This window comes from Typopeltis vanoorti, chromosome 25, assembly GCF_054136105.1.
Source record: "Typopeltis vanoorti isolate ZY-2024b chromosome 25, IOZ_Tvanoo_1.0, whole genome shotgun sequence".
Taxonomy (NCBI): Eukaryota; Metazoa; Arthropoda; class Arachnida; order Uropygi; family Thelyphonidae; genus Typopeltis; species Typopeltis vanoorti.
The window spans coordinates 1,290,088-1,311,322 of NC_143573.1; the positions used below are offsets into that span (position 1 = coordinate 1,290,088).

The 21,235-nt window shown below is 36.7% G+C and overlaps 1 protein-coding gene across 1 annotated transcript in view; it reads right to left on the reverse strand.

The window, feature by feature from the left end:
- Window positions 1-21,235, reverse strand: part of LOC150092477 (leptin receptor gene-related protein) — a 104,843-nt gene that overhangs the window by 25,731 nt on the left and 57,877 nt on the right. Inside the window, exon 3 of the mRNA XM_090414460.1 lies at window positions 15,742-15,937. Coding sequence (XP_090270586.1) covers window positions 15,742-15,937 — 196 coding nt within the window. The remainder of the gene's footprint in view (window positions 1-15,741; window positions 15,938-21,235) is intronic.

The window sequence follows — 21,235 nt, forward strand, 5'->3', positions numbered from 1 at the left end:
TGATTAGTGGTGTGCCGCAAGGTTCAGTGCTAGGACCACTACTATTTAATGTGTACATAAATGATATAAGAATAACCTGAAAGGAAATATTCAGTTGTTTGCTGATGATGAAAAATTAGGTAGAGCAGTAGTGAATGGAGGTGATGTGGAGAACTTGCAGAATGCTTTAAATCGGCTGTCAGCATGGGCAAAAGATAATGGGTATCAGTTTAATGTGGAGAAATTTAAAGTTAGGCATTTCGAGATAAAGAGATTACAAACTATTTACCACATTGATAAAACTATACTTCAGGAAATAGATGAAGCTAAAGATTTAGGGGTGGTGGTAAACAGAGAGTTTAAGTTTAGAGGTCATACTGCTAAGGTAACTCATAAGATTACTTGGCTACTGAAGAACACACTAACAAGATGGTGAGTGGTCTGTGGTATGTTCCCTATGAGGATAGATTGCAGATGTGTGGACTGCAGAAGTTGGTAGATAAGATGTTTCAGCACTAGATTTTTCACTTGGAGAGTTGTGAATGAATGGAATGAGTTGCCAGAGTCAGCTGTTAGTGCTTTGTCTGTTAATGGGTTCAAAGAGAGGTATGATAGATTGTGTGGATAAACTAGGTCTCCTCAAATGAGTCTTTGGACTCCATAGAGGAGTCCATACAATAATAATATTTTTTTATATAGTGAAACCTGTGGGGTATCCATAGCTATAGGAATAACACTTATGCCACTGTAAATATTTCATCTTATGTATCTTAGGACATCATCAGTACAATTATCAAACAACAATAGGAAACGAATTCAAGAAACAGTAGTGTACATGCTTAAATTGGAATCCCTCTATGTATACAGTCATGTGCTCATTGATGAACACTACTGGGCTGAAATTAAAATTAATTAAATTAAAATATAACGGATAAATTATTTAATACAATTCAGGATAACAATTTCTCAAACTTCTGGAATAGTGAGACAGTCATTCTGATTAAAATTAGGTCTATGAAGTAAAGCTTCAGCACTTTCTTTATATAAACGTTTATGTTTATATATGGATTATGTAGTAGCTTGGCATTTTGCCATTGGTTCCTGTGGTTAGCGTTTTCAATTCCATGTTGTGCAAGGCCAGATATATGAGGTTTGATAAGGTGGATGTGGTCTTGATGTTCAGAGATTTATAGATCTTCCTGTTTGTTCATGGTAAGACAAGGTACACGAACATGGTACTTCCTATATGCCAAATAGCATCATTGGTGAGAATTTGTCTTTTGGAGAAGATAGCACGTTGTGAATTTTGTTGATGGGTTTATAAGTAGCAATGAGAGTCGATATGTTTTCATAATTTTTGCCAAACATTCAGAGATGCCGTTAATATATGGTATATGAGTCCTGTGTGATTTATCTTGTCTGGGTTGATTTGTAGAACAGTAGTTAATTATTTTTTGGATTGTTACTGGATTATATTCATTCAGTAAGACTGTTTCTTTGATAATTTCTAATTCTTGTTTTAGAGATTCTTCGGAAGAACAAGTCTTGTGTGCTCTGGATACAAAAGATTTTATAATGCTATGTTTTTGAGATGGACGATGAGCTGATGTATTATGGATATAACAACCTGAAAAAGTTGGTTTTCGGGAGACAGAAGCTGCAAAGACATCATCAATGTAGATGTTGCCAAATTGGGTGATAAGGATGAATCCACTGCTGTTCCTTCCTCTTGTTTATATATTTTATCTTTTCATGTGAAGTAACCTGATGTGACTACAAATTTGAATAATTCCACTATGTCTGGCAGAAATTTTTGGGTTAACAATTCCATTGTCTTTTTTGTGATGGATAATTAGTGAAGAGAGAGAGAGAGACAATGTCAAAGCTTACTAATATGTCTGTATCTGCTAGTTTAATGTCTTATTTTTGAATGAAATTCAATGGAATTTTTTTTTTTTTATCGAAGAAGCTGAGTGGCCTATGTGGGGATGGAGAAGGTTAGACAGAAATCTTGATATTTTTTTATATGTGGGATTGCCTACAGAATCCACAATAGGTTGCTTTTATGTAACTTTGGTGAACCATATATTCTAGGAGTTCTTACATGATATGTTTTGAGTCTTTTGATGGTTTCTTGATCTATGGATGTCGTGGCATCCAACAACTTGAGTTTTTTTGAGCTGACTTTTGGTAGGATCTTTATTAAGTTGGGAGTATGTATTGTGATCACAAAGCAGTAAATTCATTTTCCGATCATATGATTTGGCATCTAACACTGCAGTGGTATTGCCTTTGTCAGCAAGACCTCCTAGAATATATGGTTTCGAACATGGAATCGAAAACACTAACAACAGGATTCAATGGCAAAATGCTAAGCTACTACATAGATCCATATATTAACATGAACATTAATATTTAAAAAGTGCTGAAACCTTACTTCATAGACCTAATCTTAATCAGAACGACTGTCTCACTATTCCAAAAGTTTTTGGAAATTGTTATCCTCGATTGTATTAAATAATTTATCTGTTATATTTTAATTTAATTAATTTTAATTTCAGCCCAGTAGTTTTAATCTATGAACACATTACTGTATACATAGAGGGATTCCAATTTAAGTATGCATGCTAGTTTTTTGAATTCAATTCTAACTGTTGTACTGATGATGTCTTATGATACATAAGATAAAAACTTTACTTAATAAAAAAAAGTTATTTACTTTGGCATACGTGTTATTCTATAGTTAATAATAACTAATAATTATAATAATAATCTCTTAGCATCAGTCTTCTTCTCTAATTCTTGTGGTAACAGTGGGATAGTAGCCAAATTAAATCTCCCACTATACCAAAAACATTTAGAAAATTTAACTGAAAAGACTTATGAGATAAGATTTATTTGTATATAATTTTTGCCCAAGTATCAAGAACATTTACAGTGAAAAATTTCAAATAATAAGGCACAAGCAAATATAATTAAAGAATCAACAATGCAAACATGGTAAAAACCACATGAATAATGTAGAGAAGCACTGTCTGAACTGCATTAAAGTCCGAATACTGTTTAAAAAAATTAGCTAGGATCTGGTAACAGTGTATAACAAGTCGAATAAACCTAGAATAAAACTGCTTTCTTTAATAATTGCCCAAGTATTTCACAATAATAAGATCTGCCACAAAATTTGACATTTCTTTTGGTGCATATGCCAATCTAATTATGCCTTTTCTAACTTTTCTTTTTTTAATTTATAACAGAAAACATGGGGGTAAAAACCTAAGTGAAATGAAAATATATTTACTGTAGTATCACATAAAACACTCTAATAAAAGCAAAATTACAATATTAACATTAAAGAAATGTATGAAACTAAATCAACTTTTTAATAACTTAATCGAATTAAAAATTCATCTGCCACTTTTTGCATTATATGCACTTAAATTACAGCATAGACATCACTCCCAAACATAAGTCTGTTACCACAGATATAACATCTGTGGTAACAGACATATCTGTGGTAAACGTTTTCAAATATGTTCAATGCATTCTCAGAATCTTTATTGAGAAATGCCTGCTTTTTTTCACTTTCATCAATGGTAATAAACTTTATTTATTGATGACCAGCAGAACTTTTAGTGTTGGAATTGTAGTAGCATCATCATCATCACCTACCTTAACAAACTCCTCAAATTCTTCAATACAATCAACAATCTCTTTTCATCATCATCAATTTCCTGATATGGACCCACAAGAGAGAGTATGCTCCTTCAAAGAATCCTATTTCTCAGTGCTGCTATAAGATTCATTAGTAGAAAAGAGCTGTCAATGTACCACCATCAGTGGGAGATTCTTGTACTAAGCTTTGCATTAAATCATAGTTTTTTTTTTTTTAATTTTTATTTAATGGAATCAAAACAGACTTTGTAATAAAGATTAACAGAATCTTGTAATAAATGAGTGTTTACATAGAAAAGCCTATACTTTAGTCCTGTCCTGGTTTTCCCTTTCAGTTGTTTCCGGTCGTAGGTGACTTTGTAGGCATGCCCACAAAGCATTCCTGGTGAGATTTTTACAGGGTAGTTCACCATTCATTGCTTTCCCCAACCCCCCAATTTTATCTGGATTCAGGACCGGCATATGGCTGGGATGTATTCATGATTGTAATCCATGTGTGTTCACGGGACCAGTTGGCCTGTTCTGGAGAATGAAAAACCAGAGTTTCTGGGTGAAAAAACCCTCTACCTCCATTTGAGACTGGCTAACTCACCTTTAGTCAAAAGAGATCAGATAAAGGTTCCTCATGTCACTGATGGGAATTGAACCCAGGTCTTTTTGAACAAAGGGCTTTGTCTATACTGACTGAGCTACGGAGGCTCTAAGAGTATCAAATATGCTTCATGTAAGACTTGATATGATAGTGAACAGAGAAATGAAGTACAGAGACAACATTATTAAGATGGTTAAATTATCACTAAGAACAAGCCTTGGAAACACACACACACACACACACACACACACACACACACACACACACACACACACACACACACACACAGTGATAGGGAGTGCAAACATACATGGAAACAAAAATATCCAGTAGTGGTGTGTGGGGGAGTGTGGAAATAATCAAGATGATATAGAATTGTGCACGAAGATATACTAAGAGAATGTGATTTACAAAATTTGAGGAATAGACAAAGCAGAAGGGAGGAGATATGATAGAAACATACAAGTAAGAAGTTCATCATACAATATAGATACAAGAGAGATTTTGTAGCTTATGGCAAGTGAGTGTGTGGTTAGAAAAAGTGTGAGGTCAGGTTCTTCTATGGCATGTGGTGAGTGGAATAAGTTACAGTTAGTTGTTGTGATTGCATCCTCAATGTATTCAATAACAGGTATTTAGACATGAGTGACTAAAGAGACCTAACAGAGAGAGGTAGAGAATTAATGAGAGGAATGTGCATTTTCATGAAAACAATTATGAGGAAAAAAATTATTGTGCATTTTTCTAGTTCAGACTTAAGAAAGTGCAAGGATGAGAGCATAAGCAAAGGTATTAGATAAGAATAAAGATCTGCAAGTTACACAACTGGGTCAGCAGACAACAGAAGTGAGTATACAAAAAACATACAGGTAACTTATGTCTGTACATGAATGCCAGATGTATCAAAAACAATGGGGTAGAGTTTGTTGCGTTGGTGAACATGTTGGGGCCTCATATGCTAGGCATTAGTGAGACTTGGCTATCAGAGGCAACTATACTAACTGGTATTGAGTATAAAGGTGCAGTATTTTTAGGAAGAATAGGAGAGGTGCGGTGCACTGCTATTGATATTGGATTCTTCGAGTCCAATTAAAGTAGAAAGCTTTAACTCAATACTAGCAACAATCTTCCATGCAGCAGTGAGTTTGAAACCATCTGGGATAAGGTGGAGTCTAACAAGATCAAATACATAGTGGAGTGTTGTTACGGACTTAGACGATTAGTTGCTAGTCATGATGAATAAACTTTACAAATAAACATGATGGATGCAAAACAAGTAACCATCATGGGTTTTAATTATACAAACATTGATTGTGGTATATGGTGAAATCTCATGAGAAGTGAAACTGAATTTAACGAGCTGTTGTGAGACAACTTCCTCATGCAGCATGCAACAGAAAAAACTGTAGGTCAGAGAATGCTAGATTTGATTACTCCTCTTCTTTGCAACTCTAACTGTAACCTTGTTCATGTTCTTGTACTACAGATTGCTCTTTTTCCAGAAAAAGGGCAATCTCTAGGATTGTTATGCTTCTTTTTCATGGTGTGATCATTACCTCTGTTCTACTGATCATAGCACTTGCTCTCGTGTAATTAACTGAAATATTCTTGCTAGGGCTGGTTGCCTTTATTCTTCATTCAACTCAAAATATCAAGGCCTTGCATTTTCAACAAATGTGCCAAAATCCAAGTAAAATGCAGCACACACACTCAATGGCTCAAGCAAAAAACTCCAGTCACTCAGCTTGCATTATGGTCTGTAATAGATGCCAAAAATTCATCAAAAAATCTAAACCTGACATTCCAAGGGCTAAAGGCACTGAGCCTGCCTACAACTAAAATGGCAGCTGAGCCTTCTGGTTCCTTGCCAAGGCCGCTGGGCTAAACTTCTCGGCTTACTGTTTCCACCTCTCTCTCTCTGACATTCTAATAGAACAATGGCAGCATCACCTAGAGATAAGCTAGACCTCTTGGGCACCAGACTCACCCAACTCTTGTTTCTACAACCAAGGCAAATCTCCTCCTCCTCCTGTTCCACAAATCATCTTCAGTATTTATGTTGGATCCATATAACAGAGGTTGGTTGGTTGGTCAACTGCAAGTACCATGTACAGGAAGACATTTGGGAAAGGAGGAACTAGTTCGAGTTAGATCTGAAGGTCAGTGTATTGCATTGTATTTCTTGGGAAACACATGGGAAGGGAGGCTGTTCCAGAGTACAACAATAACAGGAATAAAGGAGGAGGAGGAAAAGAAACTTGTTCTATTAGTATGGAGATGGAATGTAAAAGAGTATTGGGTGGTAGTTGCACATTTCAATGGATTTTGTAGAGAGAGAGGAGGAGGAGGGGGGGGGGGAATTATTAATGCTAGTAGACATCATGGAAATATTTATAGAAAATGCATGCAGTAGATACTAAACACCGGTGTGAGAGTGGTTGGGGTGAACTGGTAAGACATGAGTCAACCAGTCTAACTACTCTCTTTTGTATTGCTTTGGGTATTTTTAGGGAGCTCTGAGGGGCACCTCTCTCAATGTGCAAGCAGTATTAGATGGATGGGGGAGATTTGCAATTTGTACAGGGTTAATAGCTGTTCAGAGGTAAACTAATGCCTTGAGCGAAAGAGAAATCCTAAGTTTTTGGATGCCAAGGAGGCAATGGTATGTTAAGAGTCTTGAAGTCAAAGTCAAGGTAATGCAAAGGAGAGAAATCTCATATCTAGAGATTTGAGTGTTGTCAAAGATAAGGCTGGGAGAATTAGTTCTTTTTTGTAGGAAATAAGGCAGGACAGTGTTTTGCAGGCATTGATTAATTGACAAGGTTATATGAGCCCCATCAAAGAATGGCTTGGAGATCAGAATTTAAGCTTGCAGAGGTTGCTTTCTCTGTGAGTTGTGGTGGCTTGTTTGGTGCAAGGTTTGTCAAATAAGGAAGAATGTAGAGTACTCTTGTCAGCAAAACTGTGTATTGGATTGATGATAAACTGGAGCAGGTTGTTGATATATAGAAGAAAGAGGGTGGGTGAGGAGACAGAACCTTGTGGGATCCCAGCATTAGTTGCACAGTTAGAAAATTGGTAACCCAGTTTGGAACAGACCAAATGATAGAAGTTTACTTAATAGACTCTTGTGCCAAATCTGGTCAAAAGCTTTGTAGATATCTAGTGTAAGCACTTGGGATTTGCCAAACTTTTCCATGGTGCTTATCCAGAGATATGTCAGATAGATGAGGAGAACCCTTGTTAAATGGCATTGATGGAATCCACACTGGTGGTTGTTTATTAGTTGAGTACTTTCAATTGTAAAATCTCACATGATTAATGATGTATCATGTTAATTTTACAAGTTTTTTCTAAAGATAAAAATATATAATGATTTGTCGTTGTCAGTGATTAACCGTTTTATAATTTTATTATGAAATGGTTGATCAAATGTATGAAGTACAATGTCATTGTGTTCTGATATTAGCGCACTTTCTAATATGGAAATCTTAAGTGTTGCGCATGCGCACCACATGAAATTCAGGTCTATATATGCATTAAAGGAGAACGTCTTAGGGGTTTTCAGCCATCTCTTCCCAAGAACCACTGCCATGTGAGGACCAACTGTCAGTCATCAGAAAGAGAGGTATTTTTGAGTCCCCCCCCCCCGGGTCCACCACCATGTGAAACTTGACTATCCATCACCAGAGCATCTCACATCAGGAAGTTGGCATATGTCGCCATAGAGAGCTCACTGGAAAAAGCATTAGTTGAATAGCCAAGGCTGCCACGTTGCTGAGTACCAGAATCTGAAAGTAAAAGGATATCAATGACAAAAGACTTAGAAAAATGATGGGAAAGAAGAAAACAGGCATATAGAAGGAAGAAAGGGAACTTCAACGAGTAGACAAAGGAATCAAGTAAGGACTATGGTGAATGAAAAGTATATATGATGTGTAATTCGTTGCAAGTACAAAGAAAGATATTTAAGTGCATCTGGACAAATCACGTTCTGTGTTTTGTTCCTCAGTCAATTGTGTTAGTGTAAAATCACTGTAAAATATCATATCAATGCAAATGAATAAGTACTTATTCTAAGAGTAAACGTACTGCTGTATGTGGTAAATGTAAGTTATTGTTACTCAAGCATATGCTTGACAAGTTTATTGTTTAATGGGTAAGAATGACTAATAAGAATACCATAAGTTAGGGATAGATTATAAGATTTAATTATCTATGACTTAAAATTTTGTTGTATCTATGTTCATATGTGAACTGAATTCTTGATTTGATTAAATTAGTTTGCGAACAATACACTGAGATTGGTTTGTCAATGCACTAATTCAAAAAATACAAACCAGCATAGATCTGACAATTGAGGGGTAAGGTATTTATATTAATAAGTTTATGCCATGACTGATATAAAGGTCAGAATTAACAAGGAATAATATCTGCTTTATCTTCATTCATAATTCTTACAAAACTCTCACTCAATGAGTAGTCTAACTGGTGCAGTCGTAAATCAAATAAATTCGCTAAATTACTGGGTGTGAGCAAAAGTAAGAAAGCTAAGACATAAAGTAAGAGTAAATATAACTAAAAAAAAACACAGATAAAACAGATAGGACAAAGCAGACATTAACACAATATAGCATAGAAGTTAGCTGTTGATGGTTCTCTCCATTACTTTAGAGAGGACTGAGATAAGAGAGATATTAGGAAAATTTGATAGCAGAGAATCTGTCATCCTTCTTGGGTATAGGTTAGACATAGGCTAATTTCCAGAGTGGGTGTAGGGTAGATGCCAGTGGAGTAAGAGAGCATAAACAAGCGACATGGAATAGGAGTAAACTCTAGAGCAACAATTTTCAGGGCAATTGGAGGAATGCCATCAGGGCCAGGTGACATTTTTAGTATCTAATTTGGACAGGAATTTTCTGATCATTTCCTGATGAAGGATCAGGGAAGGCATTGAGTGTTGGATGTTTGAAATGGTTGGGGAATGTATTGAAATCATCAATGTAGGCATTTGAGGAAAAGTATTGGTGAAGAGTGATTTCTTATCAAAATGTTGATTGTGGATTTGTGCTGCTCCAAGCTTTCAATGTTTTTTTGTTTTTTTTTTCTAAGTTCAGGTTCACCGAAGGGAGGCACAGTAGACAGAAGAAAGGCTGGTTCAAATTCACGAGAAATTTATATGCCGATTCATTGATTTTCAAGCACTGAGCATGTGACCATTGGCAACAAGAATCACATTGACCTTTTATGGTGCCTACAGTCGTGACACTTGATAATACTGTTGGATTTATTAGTGCTACTCGGCTGCTCTTCATTATCTATGCCTGGAACACTGTCATTTGGACTTTGTCGCTGCCATCTTTGCTTTTTGTGGCAGGCATTAGTAGATACTTATATGTGGCCGATACTATATGAATAACAAAAACTTATCAGACACTTTAAGAGTACTTATGGGTAATATTAATACATTTCATAACTGCTACTGAGGTTTCACTTGATGCAATTTATGTGGAAATCACTTTTAAAACAATAAACATGAGGAGCACAAGTATAGGTCAACTTATTCCAAAGAACCACCAAGAAAAACTTGTGCTCATTTTACTCCTGAAAGAAGAGTATGTGCCCCCTCTTTCATCAGGACAAGAGAAAATATTTAATAGCCTTGATACTAATAAGTCCTCCAGTCCAGTATCCTGTACCAGACTTGTGCTTCAGAACTAACACTCATTCTATATCACCATGACAAGCTATCCTACTCATCCGGGAATTATTCAATAACATGAAAGCAAGCTTTTATCCAGCCTGTTCTTTAAAGGGAGAACACAATCAGTCATCTTCCTATTGTTCTCACCTTAATATTCTCAAACGTATAGAGGTCATCAACATCCAGCTTCTTCACTACCCCAGTACCAAGCTCAAGTGGTTAATTAGTGATCTCCAATATGGATTCAACCATTCTTGTTCTGCAGTAAAACTCCTTACTAACCTTATACACCTTTGGACACAGCCATCCTAACCTAACTAACCGGCAGACCATGGAAAGAACTGACAAATCCTATGTGGTTTGCTCTAGATATTTCCAAGGCATCTGTTCGAGTCTAACATGACAACCTTCTATCCAAGTTGCCATCTTATAGTCTCCTTCCTCTCCTTTGTGAGTAGACTGCCAACTTTCTCTGTGGTCAGCCATTATGTGTGTATGGTGGATGGTTTCTTCTCATCAGATTTTTCCACTAATTCTCAAGTACCTCTGTACTTTTTACCTACCCATCCTATTCCTTCATTCCATATACCTCTTTTCAAATACATTCTCAGTGTAACATTCTTGGGGGAACAGTTTCCCTCATAAGAAATAGTAACAAATTCCTTTCTTCTCCATAATCACTTGCTCACACATGGTATTTATTGTATTATAGGTCTCCATACCTCTTTTGTATGAAGCTGATATATAAAATTAAAAAAGAATCAGAACTTGGACAGGCTCCTGCCCAGTTCACATCACATATAATACACAATCTGGCATGAATATGTTTGAAAAAAAAGTCCTGGTATATCAAATGAAATGCCACAAGCTTCTTCAAAGAATGGAAAGAAGCACATTATTAAACTCAATGTCCACAATAAAGCCTAACGGTACAACTAAACACAGAGAGAAAAAATACATTTATTAAGCTCACTAATATTTCGCTGGTTTTTTACCCAGCTTCATTAGAGCACAATGAAACTGTGAGAGACACACAGCACTAAACCAAGTAATTGTCGAAACAATTTAAATTGTAACTGACACCTAATGTCCTTAAGTGGTGCTCTCTATGGGTCAGATAACTACAAAGTTATTTCAGGAAAGTCTGGTTATTAGGTCTTAAAATGACAGCTCCTAGATCTTTGGTAAATTAATACAACCATGCTTGTTGAGTTTGGGAGAGTTCTTCATAGCTGATGCTGATTCTAAGAATATCTTCCCTGACACGTAACAACTTCTATATGATAAAGATGTTTTTCTCCATCTGACCCTATGTGAAGGAGTATCCAGAGCATGGTTTGCCAAACCTGACTTGTAACGCAGATGATCGTGGATGTAATTTTTACATTAACTGATTTACAAGTCTGTCCTGCAGACACAAGGCACATTCTGGATGTTCTAGACCAGCGCTTCCCAAACTGTGGGCTGCTGTCCCCTTGGGGACTGTAGGTTTTGTTGAGGGGGCCGTAAAATAATGAAAACAAATTTAAAATGTTTTAAGACTAAGTAGATTTTTTTATCTTAAAAGAAACGCATTTAATTTTTATTATTTATTATTTCTTTTTGTATAACCTTTGGCAAGTAGTACAGGAGTATGGAGTGGATGGCCAACTATTAGCTGCCATCAAGTTCCTGTATAAATGCCCAGAGTTTTGTGTCAGGGTAAATAGCACAAAGTCTGAACCTTTCACAGTCTCCGTTGGCCTCTGCCAAGGGCATGTTCTGTCACCCCTCCTTTTCATAATATTTATGAACTGGATTGATAGACACAGCCGAGGCAGTGAGTGTGTCAGAATTGGAAGATGTAGCATCGGACATCTGCTTTTTGCAGCTGACCTAGTTCTGCTTAGCTCTTCCACAGATGACCTCCAGCAGACCCTGGATAGGTTTGTAGCTGTTTGTGCAGATGCCGGAATGAAGATCAGTGTGGCCAAAACTGAAACATTTGTGTTCTCAAGACAACCATCCCAGTGCACTCTACATGTAAGTGGAGTCCCAATGAAGCAGGTGGAGAAGTTTAAATACCTTGGATCCATATTCACGAATGATGGAAAATGGGACGTAGAGCTAGATACTCGAATTGGCTTAGCAAACTCAATATTGCGGGAGCTTGGTCATTCGGTAGTATTGAAGCGGGAGTTAAGCCAGAAGGCAAAGATGGCTGTCTTCAATACAGTCTATGTCCCCATCCTCACCTATGGTCATTAGAGTTGGGTAATGACCGAAAGAATGCAGACACGAATCCAAGCGGCTGAAATGAGGTTCCTTCGAGGGGTTGTGGGGCTGACAAGACTCGACAGTCAGAAGTTCTGCAATTCGGGAAACCCTCAATACTCAACCGCTGCTTCTCCGTGTTGAGAGATCACAGTTACGTTGGTACGGGCACCTGGTCAGAATGCCACAAGAGAGGCTCCCTCAGCAGGCCCTCTTTGCCAAGCCAGAGGATGGGAGGCCACGTGGAAGGCCAAGGACTTGCTGGATAGATTATATCCAAAACCTTGGGTGGACACGTTTGGGAATCCCACCAGAACAACTGAGCTTGGTGGAAGAGGATCGTGACTATTGGAAGTTCCTCTTGCAGCTGTTGCCCCCACAACCCAATTAGGAAAGGTGGGCCTTGAAGATGTATGTATGTATTTCTTTTTGTTATTTTTTATATTTTAATGGAAAAAATCACATATTGGTGCAAGTTTGCAAATTTCGCTTCCTACATATTTAGACGCTTAATGAATATTAGTAAATATATGCTTATTCATATAAGTTTCATATATTAATCTGTTATTTGTCAGGATTCTAATATTGTCAGATCTTATACTTTAGTCTTCTAAGGCAGCGCTTCCCAAACTGTGGGCCACGGCTCCCGGTTTAAGTTTCAAAATATAAATTTCATTTCCAAGCAGAAATCTAAGAATTGCAGTTTAAAATATTTCACATGATATTAACTTTTTGTGTAGCAGTATTGAAACACATCCATCACATTAAATTGTTATTAAACTTCTTTTATGTTTTTAATTCTTTTTTTTATTACTAATCGTTTTACGTTTCATGTGCTTGTACTGCAAATGTACAATAACAATATATCTATCTACATAAAAGTATGAGATAATGTGCCATGTCAAATGTGTATATAAGATGCTAACAATGTAATATTTGCATTTGATTTTTGCAATATTCGCTGTGTATGTTTTGCATTGAATATAAATACAATAAATATTATAATAATATATGTTTTTCTATATTACGATTTTTTTTTTGAGAGGGCCGTGAAATATTTTAATTTTTCCAAAGGGGGCCCTGACATCCAGAAGTTTGGGAAGCACTATTCTAGAGGATGTAGTCGATCTTGAGGAGAATGTATAAAAGTAGCTAGTTAAATGAAAGGTTTGAAAGTGATATGGAGATTGTATTTGCAAAGAACTTTGGCTGTTTTTTTTCTGATGTACCCTTAACATATGGAATGGGAATGGTTTTGCTATGATCCTGTGTGTGTGTCGAGTGTAGGAGGGATAGGGCATGTAATATTTTATCTATTTTTATATGGCTTTAGCCATTGATTCAGTTTCAAGGACTGGGTCATTTGAAGAAATAGCCATGGCTGAGTGGGTAAGAGTTTTGAGGATACCATACTGTTGGGAAGGGTGGTAGTGTGACTGTTTTTGTAAATGCCTACCAGTATGAGTGGGTTTTCTGTAGATAGAGAAAGATAATGAGCCATTAGGAAATCAACCCCTTAGTGTATCTAAAAAAGGGGGAGACTACTGTTGCTTTCTTTTTTCTATGGTGAAGTCTATTTTATGATGTTTGCTGTTAAGATGCTGAAAAAAGGGTATCTAATATGTCTGGACTAAGAGCCCAAACAGCAAACACATCATCAACATAGCACAGCCAAATTGATGGATTTTGTGCATCTATGTTGAGAGCTTGATTTTCAAAATGTTCCATATAGAAGTTCTGGGGGTAGGTGGAACTACAGCAATCCTATCTAGATCTAGCTGCTTGTACATTTTTCCTTTTCACAGGAAATAACCAGCATGTATGGTAAATATGAATAATTCAATTATGTTGGGGGGGGGGATAAGGGCAAGGGTCTCTGTTAAAGGTACATTAATTAAAAGTGAGGGGGGTGTCAAATGACCATGATGTCAGAACCTGTCAGAGTTATATTTTCTCTTAACGTTTTAAAGTGAAAAGAATTTTTAATAGATGACAGAGAGTTGCCTGTAAGGGAGAAAAGTGATTTGGATAAATGTTTAGCCAGTTTGTAAGCGGGGCTGTCTATGCTATCTAGTTTTAGATAAAGGGAGGTATTGGGTTTGGCAAATTTTAGGGGCCCCATATACCGAGGATGGGTGGGCATTTAAGCTTAAAAGAAAGTATTAATAGTCTCCCTTTTTTAGATACATTACTAGTAGGACACTTCCCAATGGCTCATTATCCTTCTCTATCTACAGAAAACCCACAGATACTGGTATTTACATAAACAGTTACACAAGCACCCTTCCCAACAGCATGGCATCCTCAAAAGTCCTAAAAACTCTCATTTAGCTGGGGCTATTTGTTCAAATGACCCAGTCCTTGAAACCGAGTTTAGGGTCCTTTGCAATAACTTTTTAGGCAACGGCTACAGCCCATATAAAATAGAAAGAATATTACATGTCCCCCCCCCATCCTCCCCACATGCAACACACAGGATCAAAGCAAAACCATTCCATATGTTAAGGGTACATCAGAAAAAACAGCCAAAAAAGTTCTTTGCAAATATGATCTCCATATCACTTTCAAACCTTTCATTCAACTAGCTATTTTTAGACGTTCTAAAGATCGATTACATCCTCTTGAACATCCAAGAGCGCTTAAAGTTCCTTTTCCCTGCAAGTTAGTCTGATTTGGACAGACTGGTAGATCAGTTAACATAAACTAATCTAAGGAAGAATATAAAAATTACATCCAAGATCATCTGTATGGCAAGTCAGGATTGGCAGACCATGCTCTGGATACTCCATTACATAGGATCAGATGGAGAAAAACATCTTTATTATATAGAAGTTGTTACATGTCATAGATGATATTCTTAGAATCAGCATAAGCCATGAAATACTCTCCCAATCTTAAACAAGTGTGGTTGCATTATTTTACCAAAAATCTGAGAGACTATCACTTTAAAACTTAATAGCTGGACTTCAATGAATTAACTTTGTAGTTATCTAATCCATAGAGGGCACCACATAGGGACATTAGGTGTCAGTTACAATTTAAACTGCTTCAACAAGTACTTGGTTTACTATGTGCCTGTCACAGTTTAACTGTGCTTTGATGATGCTGGGTAATGGAGTATCCAGAGCATGGTCTGCCATGCTCTGGATACTCCATTACCCAGTGGATAATGGATACTCCATTACTATGTGCCTGTCACAGTTTAACTGTGCTTTGATGATGCTGGGTAAAAAACCAGCGAAATATTAGTGAGCTTAATAAATGTATTTCTTCCTCTTGGTATTAGTTATACCGTTAAACTTTATTATAGATAATGAACGACACATAAGTCTTTCTGTACATATTAAATTGAACAGTTAGATTTTTCCAACCAGTCATAAGAGGACCATTATCTGGAAATGTTTTGTTGGAAATGTACTGTTAATCAAAAATTGTTGATGTTAATCATTAATACTGCCTCTGAATTCATAGGTACTAGATTATGATATCAATGTAGTTCTACAAGTACTGACTTCTTTAAAAATGTATGTTTTAAAATTACCACAGGAGTGATTTTAGGTGCTCTTGCTAGCACTACTGGTAATCCAAATGCTGAAATTATAATGCCTGTCGTTAAAAAAATAGACAATTCCTGACAAGCACTGCTGGTACCCATATCATCTCTATATCGACGAGCAATTATTGTTGGAACAGGTGCAAGAAGATAGAAAACAACAACAAAGAAAGGCCACCAGTTACTGCAAAAGGGAAAAAAATATATATATATATTTGTATTCATTAAACACTTTTAAACATTAAATGGTTAAAAATTAACTTCTTTGGATTATACACTATGTTGTCAAAATTATTTGGTATAAAAACTCATTTTAATGACATTTCTAGTACCAAGCGGAACCACCTCTTGCCTGAATGACAGCATCTACCCTTTGTGCATGCTTTCAACCAATTTCTGATATGTTGCAGCATGAATATTCTTCCATTCCTCGTGCAAAGCTACCCTCACTACTGATGATGCCACTGTGGTCTGGATCAAATTCGCCGTTCTAATTCATCCCAAAGTTGTTCGATGGGGTTGGGGCCTAAACTCTGAGCCAGCTATTACAACATTTCAATATTGTTTTGTGGTGTGGAAACTAGTCTGTGACATGCAGTGAGGTATGACATGGAGCACTGTCATGCTGAAATATGCAAGGGTCACTGCTGAAGCGCTTCCACAGTGTTGGAATCATGAAATTGTCCAGGAAGTCCACGTAGCCATCAGACATCGTGGTTTTGGGCACATTCACCAACGGACCAAGCCCCATCCAACTGAAACATCCCCATACCATTACCGAGCCTCCACCAAACTTGACAGCAGGAGCAATGTAGTCCTGCTGAAACAGTTCCCAGTGTAATCTTCAGATTCAAACATGCCCATTAGAGTGAAATATTTGGAAGTGTGATTTGTCATTCCACAGACCCCTTTTCCAATCATCTAAGGCAAAGGAACTGCCTGAAAGACACCAATCCAAATGCCATTTGGTGCTGAAGTGGAGTGATTACAGCTTGTTTGCAGCAACTCTGCAGTAGTAACCTAAGGCATGCAACTATGGACAGTTCCTAGTGCTGACAGATGTTCCTGCAGCATTTTCCAGGTTGAGTGCGAGGTCCGCCTCTGATGACATGCAGGATGCTTGCACATTCTGAGATAGAGCTTCGTAATCTCGATCAGTGGGCTCCCAGGGCACTTTCCTGCTGTGGTAGCACCATCAACTTTCCCCTCTATGAAATGACATAAGCAATGGTGGATTTTGTTTCGTTATACCGAAATGGGTAGCAATGCCACAGACAGAAAGAACACTGATATGGTCTTTCCACACACCATCCCATGTTGGAAGTCTGTCAATTCAGCTGACATTGCATCCTGACATTGAGTACAGTGCAAATCAAGTAGCACATCCTGCCTATTATTATCTGACTTATGCAAACACTCCTTGAATATTTGCATGTGGGAATCAGAAATTTGCATAGCACTTAAGGTGACCAAATACTTTTGTCAACATGGTGTATATCTAAGCTAATAGATGTTATATTTTTAAAAATTAGACTGAACATGTAAATTATAATTATAATCTGTTATCCTTGAAAATGGCAGATTGTCATTAAATTGCATGCATTTGTTTAGAAAATCCTTATTTTTAAAGAAAAATAAATAAATGGTTTTGAAATGAGCATGTGGACAAACAAGTATTCATTGAATAAACAGAGAATGTTAAAAAGATTAAAAAAAATTAATTTAAATCAGCTAAACAGAGAAAGAGAAATTAAATAACTTCTGGAGAGAATTGAACTTCCAATGGTTGGATATTATTGCATAGATGAAGGAAATCCAACCTAATTTCAGCTCAATCCACTACAGATGCAACAAAATATCAGTCATTAAATTGCTTACAAGCACTTCAAATACAGAATCAATAAAGTAAGTTTAGTCACAACTTGTCCCTTTGGGACACCTTATGTAGGCTACAAAATGGAAAAGATCTGGATAAATGAATCACTGAACTAAACAGGATATTGTTGATTCCACATCAAGTAGCAGAAAAAACCTGATCTATCCATATTTCATTTTTGGTTAAAAAATAAATAAATAAATAAAAATAACCCATAATTTGCATGATGACAAAATTTTTATTTGCATTATGTTTTACAAATAATTTGATATCTTCAGCTATGCAAATATCCATTTGTTCTCAATACATCAGGTATTTTTCTGAAGACATTTTCAGACTGATAAAGAGATGGAGATGAAGGTTTGAGATCAAGATATGAGATAGAATCCTATACTGCAGATGGACAGACAACAGCTGTTAATGAAAAAATATACTATAAATCACATGAATATGTTCCATCAGCAAAGAAACTGTGAAATGTCATTCCCAGTGTAACACCAACCACAATTAAAAGATGGCCCATCTAAACAGATATGGACAAAAAACAAGTCATTTAAATCAAAAGGAAAGGACAATGTATTTTATTTCCTCTGTATGGAGTATGGAAATGCACAAGGTATGCATGGGTCCAATGTTCTCAACAGATGTAGTGATCCAAGACAGTACAATTAATAAATGGATTATTTAACTGACAAAGAAAATATAATCACTACATCTTCCTACATATTTCTCTCTCTCTTTCTCATTTTATATAAAAATATTCAGGACGTCTATGAAGTCACAAGACTTATTGTAAGTCTTGTAACTTCAAGAATTATTAAACACTATCTGCATTCTCATTACCCGCATTGCATGGTCCAATAACCCTCTTATGTGAAAAATGCCACTTCCTTTCCTTGTTCTTTTCCCTTATCCTGCGATATGAAAAATTTTCCTAATGTCAATCTAATTAGTTACTTCTCAACAGCTAAAATACTTCAATAATATTGTCTTCTGTTTCCTTTCCAAAATTTGCAGATTACAAGCTCTCAGTCGATCCAATGATTGATATTCCACACTCCCAGAATTGTGTTCATTATCTATCTCTCTAGCCTCTCTCTCCATTTATTTCATTCCCCTCTAGATCTCAGTGACCAGATCTGACCAGGAACCACTATTGTTTTATCTCTGCTGGTTAACATTTTTCTCAATTCTATCACCTTTTCAAAATGTCCTGGAAACTTCAAATTCTTATTGTCTGTAAAATAATTTCTTTTCATTCTCCACTTCCTCTTGCCAATAGAGCATACAACCTCCTATCAGAGGTTCCCAAATTTTAAGCCTTTATATATATTTAGTTCATTAAACTGACATCCCCATTTATTCACCTGTCTATCTAGCTTATTCAACATCAGGAACCAGCACCTTTACTAATAGCTCTCTCAAGTTTTGCATCTGCATATAAATGAATATGTCCCTACAATGCAGTGACAATATCATGGACACAGAGGATAAAAAAAGTCCAGGCATCGAAGTCTGTAGAAACCCACAAACACACAACTCCCTGACATCAGATGGCTAATTTCCAATTTGCTAACCTGATGTCTAAATGCATATGCTTTAGCTTTGATGAAACCCATGACAGAGTAAAACATGTTAAACACAATGCTTAACTTCACTGAAAATTAGCAAACTAATTATTTTGTGGAGTTGCTTAAGGGTCGAAGCCAAACAACTAGGAGAACGTTTCCATAGGGCCTTTGAAGGATGAGAGAATCAACTAGTTCTACTGAGCTAATGCCCAATTCTCACCTTATCACGGTGTAACACATCCACCAATACATTAAATGAAAGTGGGTGAGCTAGCAATTTGGAATTTAACCATCCAAATTGTATTCAGCTTTAACCCAAAGACAATGGTTGTATAAAGATGAAATGCCATACTGGTGGGAGGTGCTCCCCCCCCCCCCCCATTGTTTCTCATTAGGGAATTAGGACAAAGAAAAGTTAGTTACAGAAACATACTCCAACTTAAGATTAGCATAATTTGAGATAACACAAAAAAATAAGATTATTGTGCTATCTTTTCAAATGTCAAAACATTAACCAGGTTCATGCTCAAGAAATGATATTACTGATCTCACAATCAAGTATTCAACTTAATTAAAAAAACATTATCTTAAATTCTAACCGAAGACAGAAATTTACTTCAAGTAAATCAATATAATTTAATGAAATATTACTTACTGTAATTATATACAAACAAATTAGTGAATATAAGCACAAGCCATTAAACTATAAATTAATAATTCACTCTCACACATTTTCATTCAATTTAAAAATGTGCAATTACGAGGGCTGTTCAATAAGTAATAAGACTAATTTTACTATCGCGAAACCACTCACCACAATATTAATTTCTGTGGAATAAAGAAATGTTGCTGTCTGTATTAACAAAAGAGGTTGATAGATGGCGTATACGGGCTGATGTGCCAGAGCGTCATGTGACTAAACGCAAGCTTGTTTCGGCGTGCCTACGAACCGTGACCAGTTGTCGAAATGGAAGCATCCTTGGAACAGCGTTATGCGATTAAATTTTGTGTGCATTTGCAAAAATCAGCATTGGACACTTTTAACATGATATGCGAAGCTTTCCACGATGAAGCAATGTCGAGGGCAAGTGTTTTTCGCTGGCATAAAACTTTTAAGGAAGGAAGGCAAAATGTGGAAAATCTTGAACGTGAGGGAAGACCTTCAATGTCCATCACACAGACAATGATCAACACAGCAGTAATTATCATCAAGGAGGATCGCAGAATTACAGTATGCCAGCTGCATGTTGTCCTGAATATTTCTGTGGAAAGTGTTCACTCAATCATGGCTGAACATTTGGGACTAAAAGGTGTTTGCGCCTGATGGATTCCCAAACTCTTGACACCAGAGCAAATGCAGCATCGAGTGGATGTGTGCACAGAATGGAAAGAAAGACCTGAAACAAGAAGGCGACAACTTCTTAAAACGCATCATTACAACAGATGAAGCTTGGTTGTATCACTATGACCCTACAATGAAACAACAAAGCAGTGAATGGAAGCATCCGTCTTCGCCTACCCCCAAGAAAGCAAAAACTGTAAAATCGGCTGGTAAAGTTATGACCATAATGTTTTTTTGACTACGAAGGCATTGTTTGCCAACACGCTGTAGAACCCGGAAATACTGTAAACAGCTCATACCTATGCGAATGTTTTACGGACAATGGTACAGCACGTCAAAAGGAAGCATCCATTGCTGAAGAATGGCTTCTTATTGCACCACGATAATGCAAGGCCACATATTGCTGGTGGTGTAGTGGACATTTTGCAGAAGAACAACATAGATATCCTACTACACCCTCCATACAGTCCTGCTCTCGCACCGTGCGATTTCTGGCTGTTTCTTCAGCTCAAGAAACCACTAAGAGGCCGCCATTTTGAAAGCAACAAAGCATGTGTAAAAGCTGCGGAGGCGGTTTTGAAAGAACTCTCAAAAAACGGACTTTCACATGTGTTTAAGAAGTGGACGCAATGTTGGGACAAATGCATCACGTCTCACAGTAGTTACTTTGAAAAAGACCATGTAAATGATGAT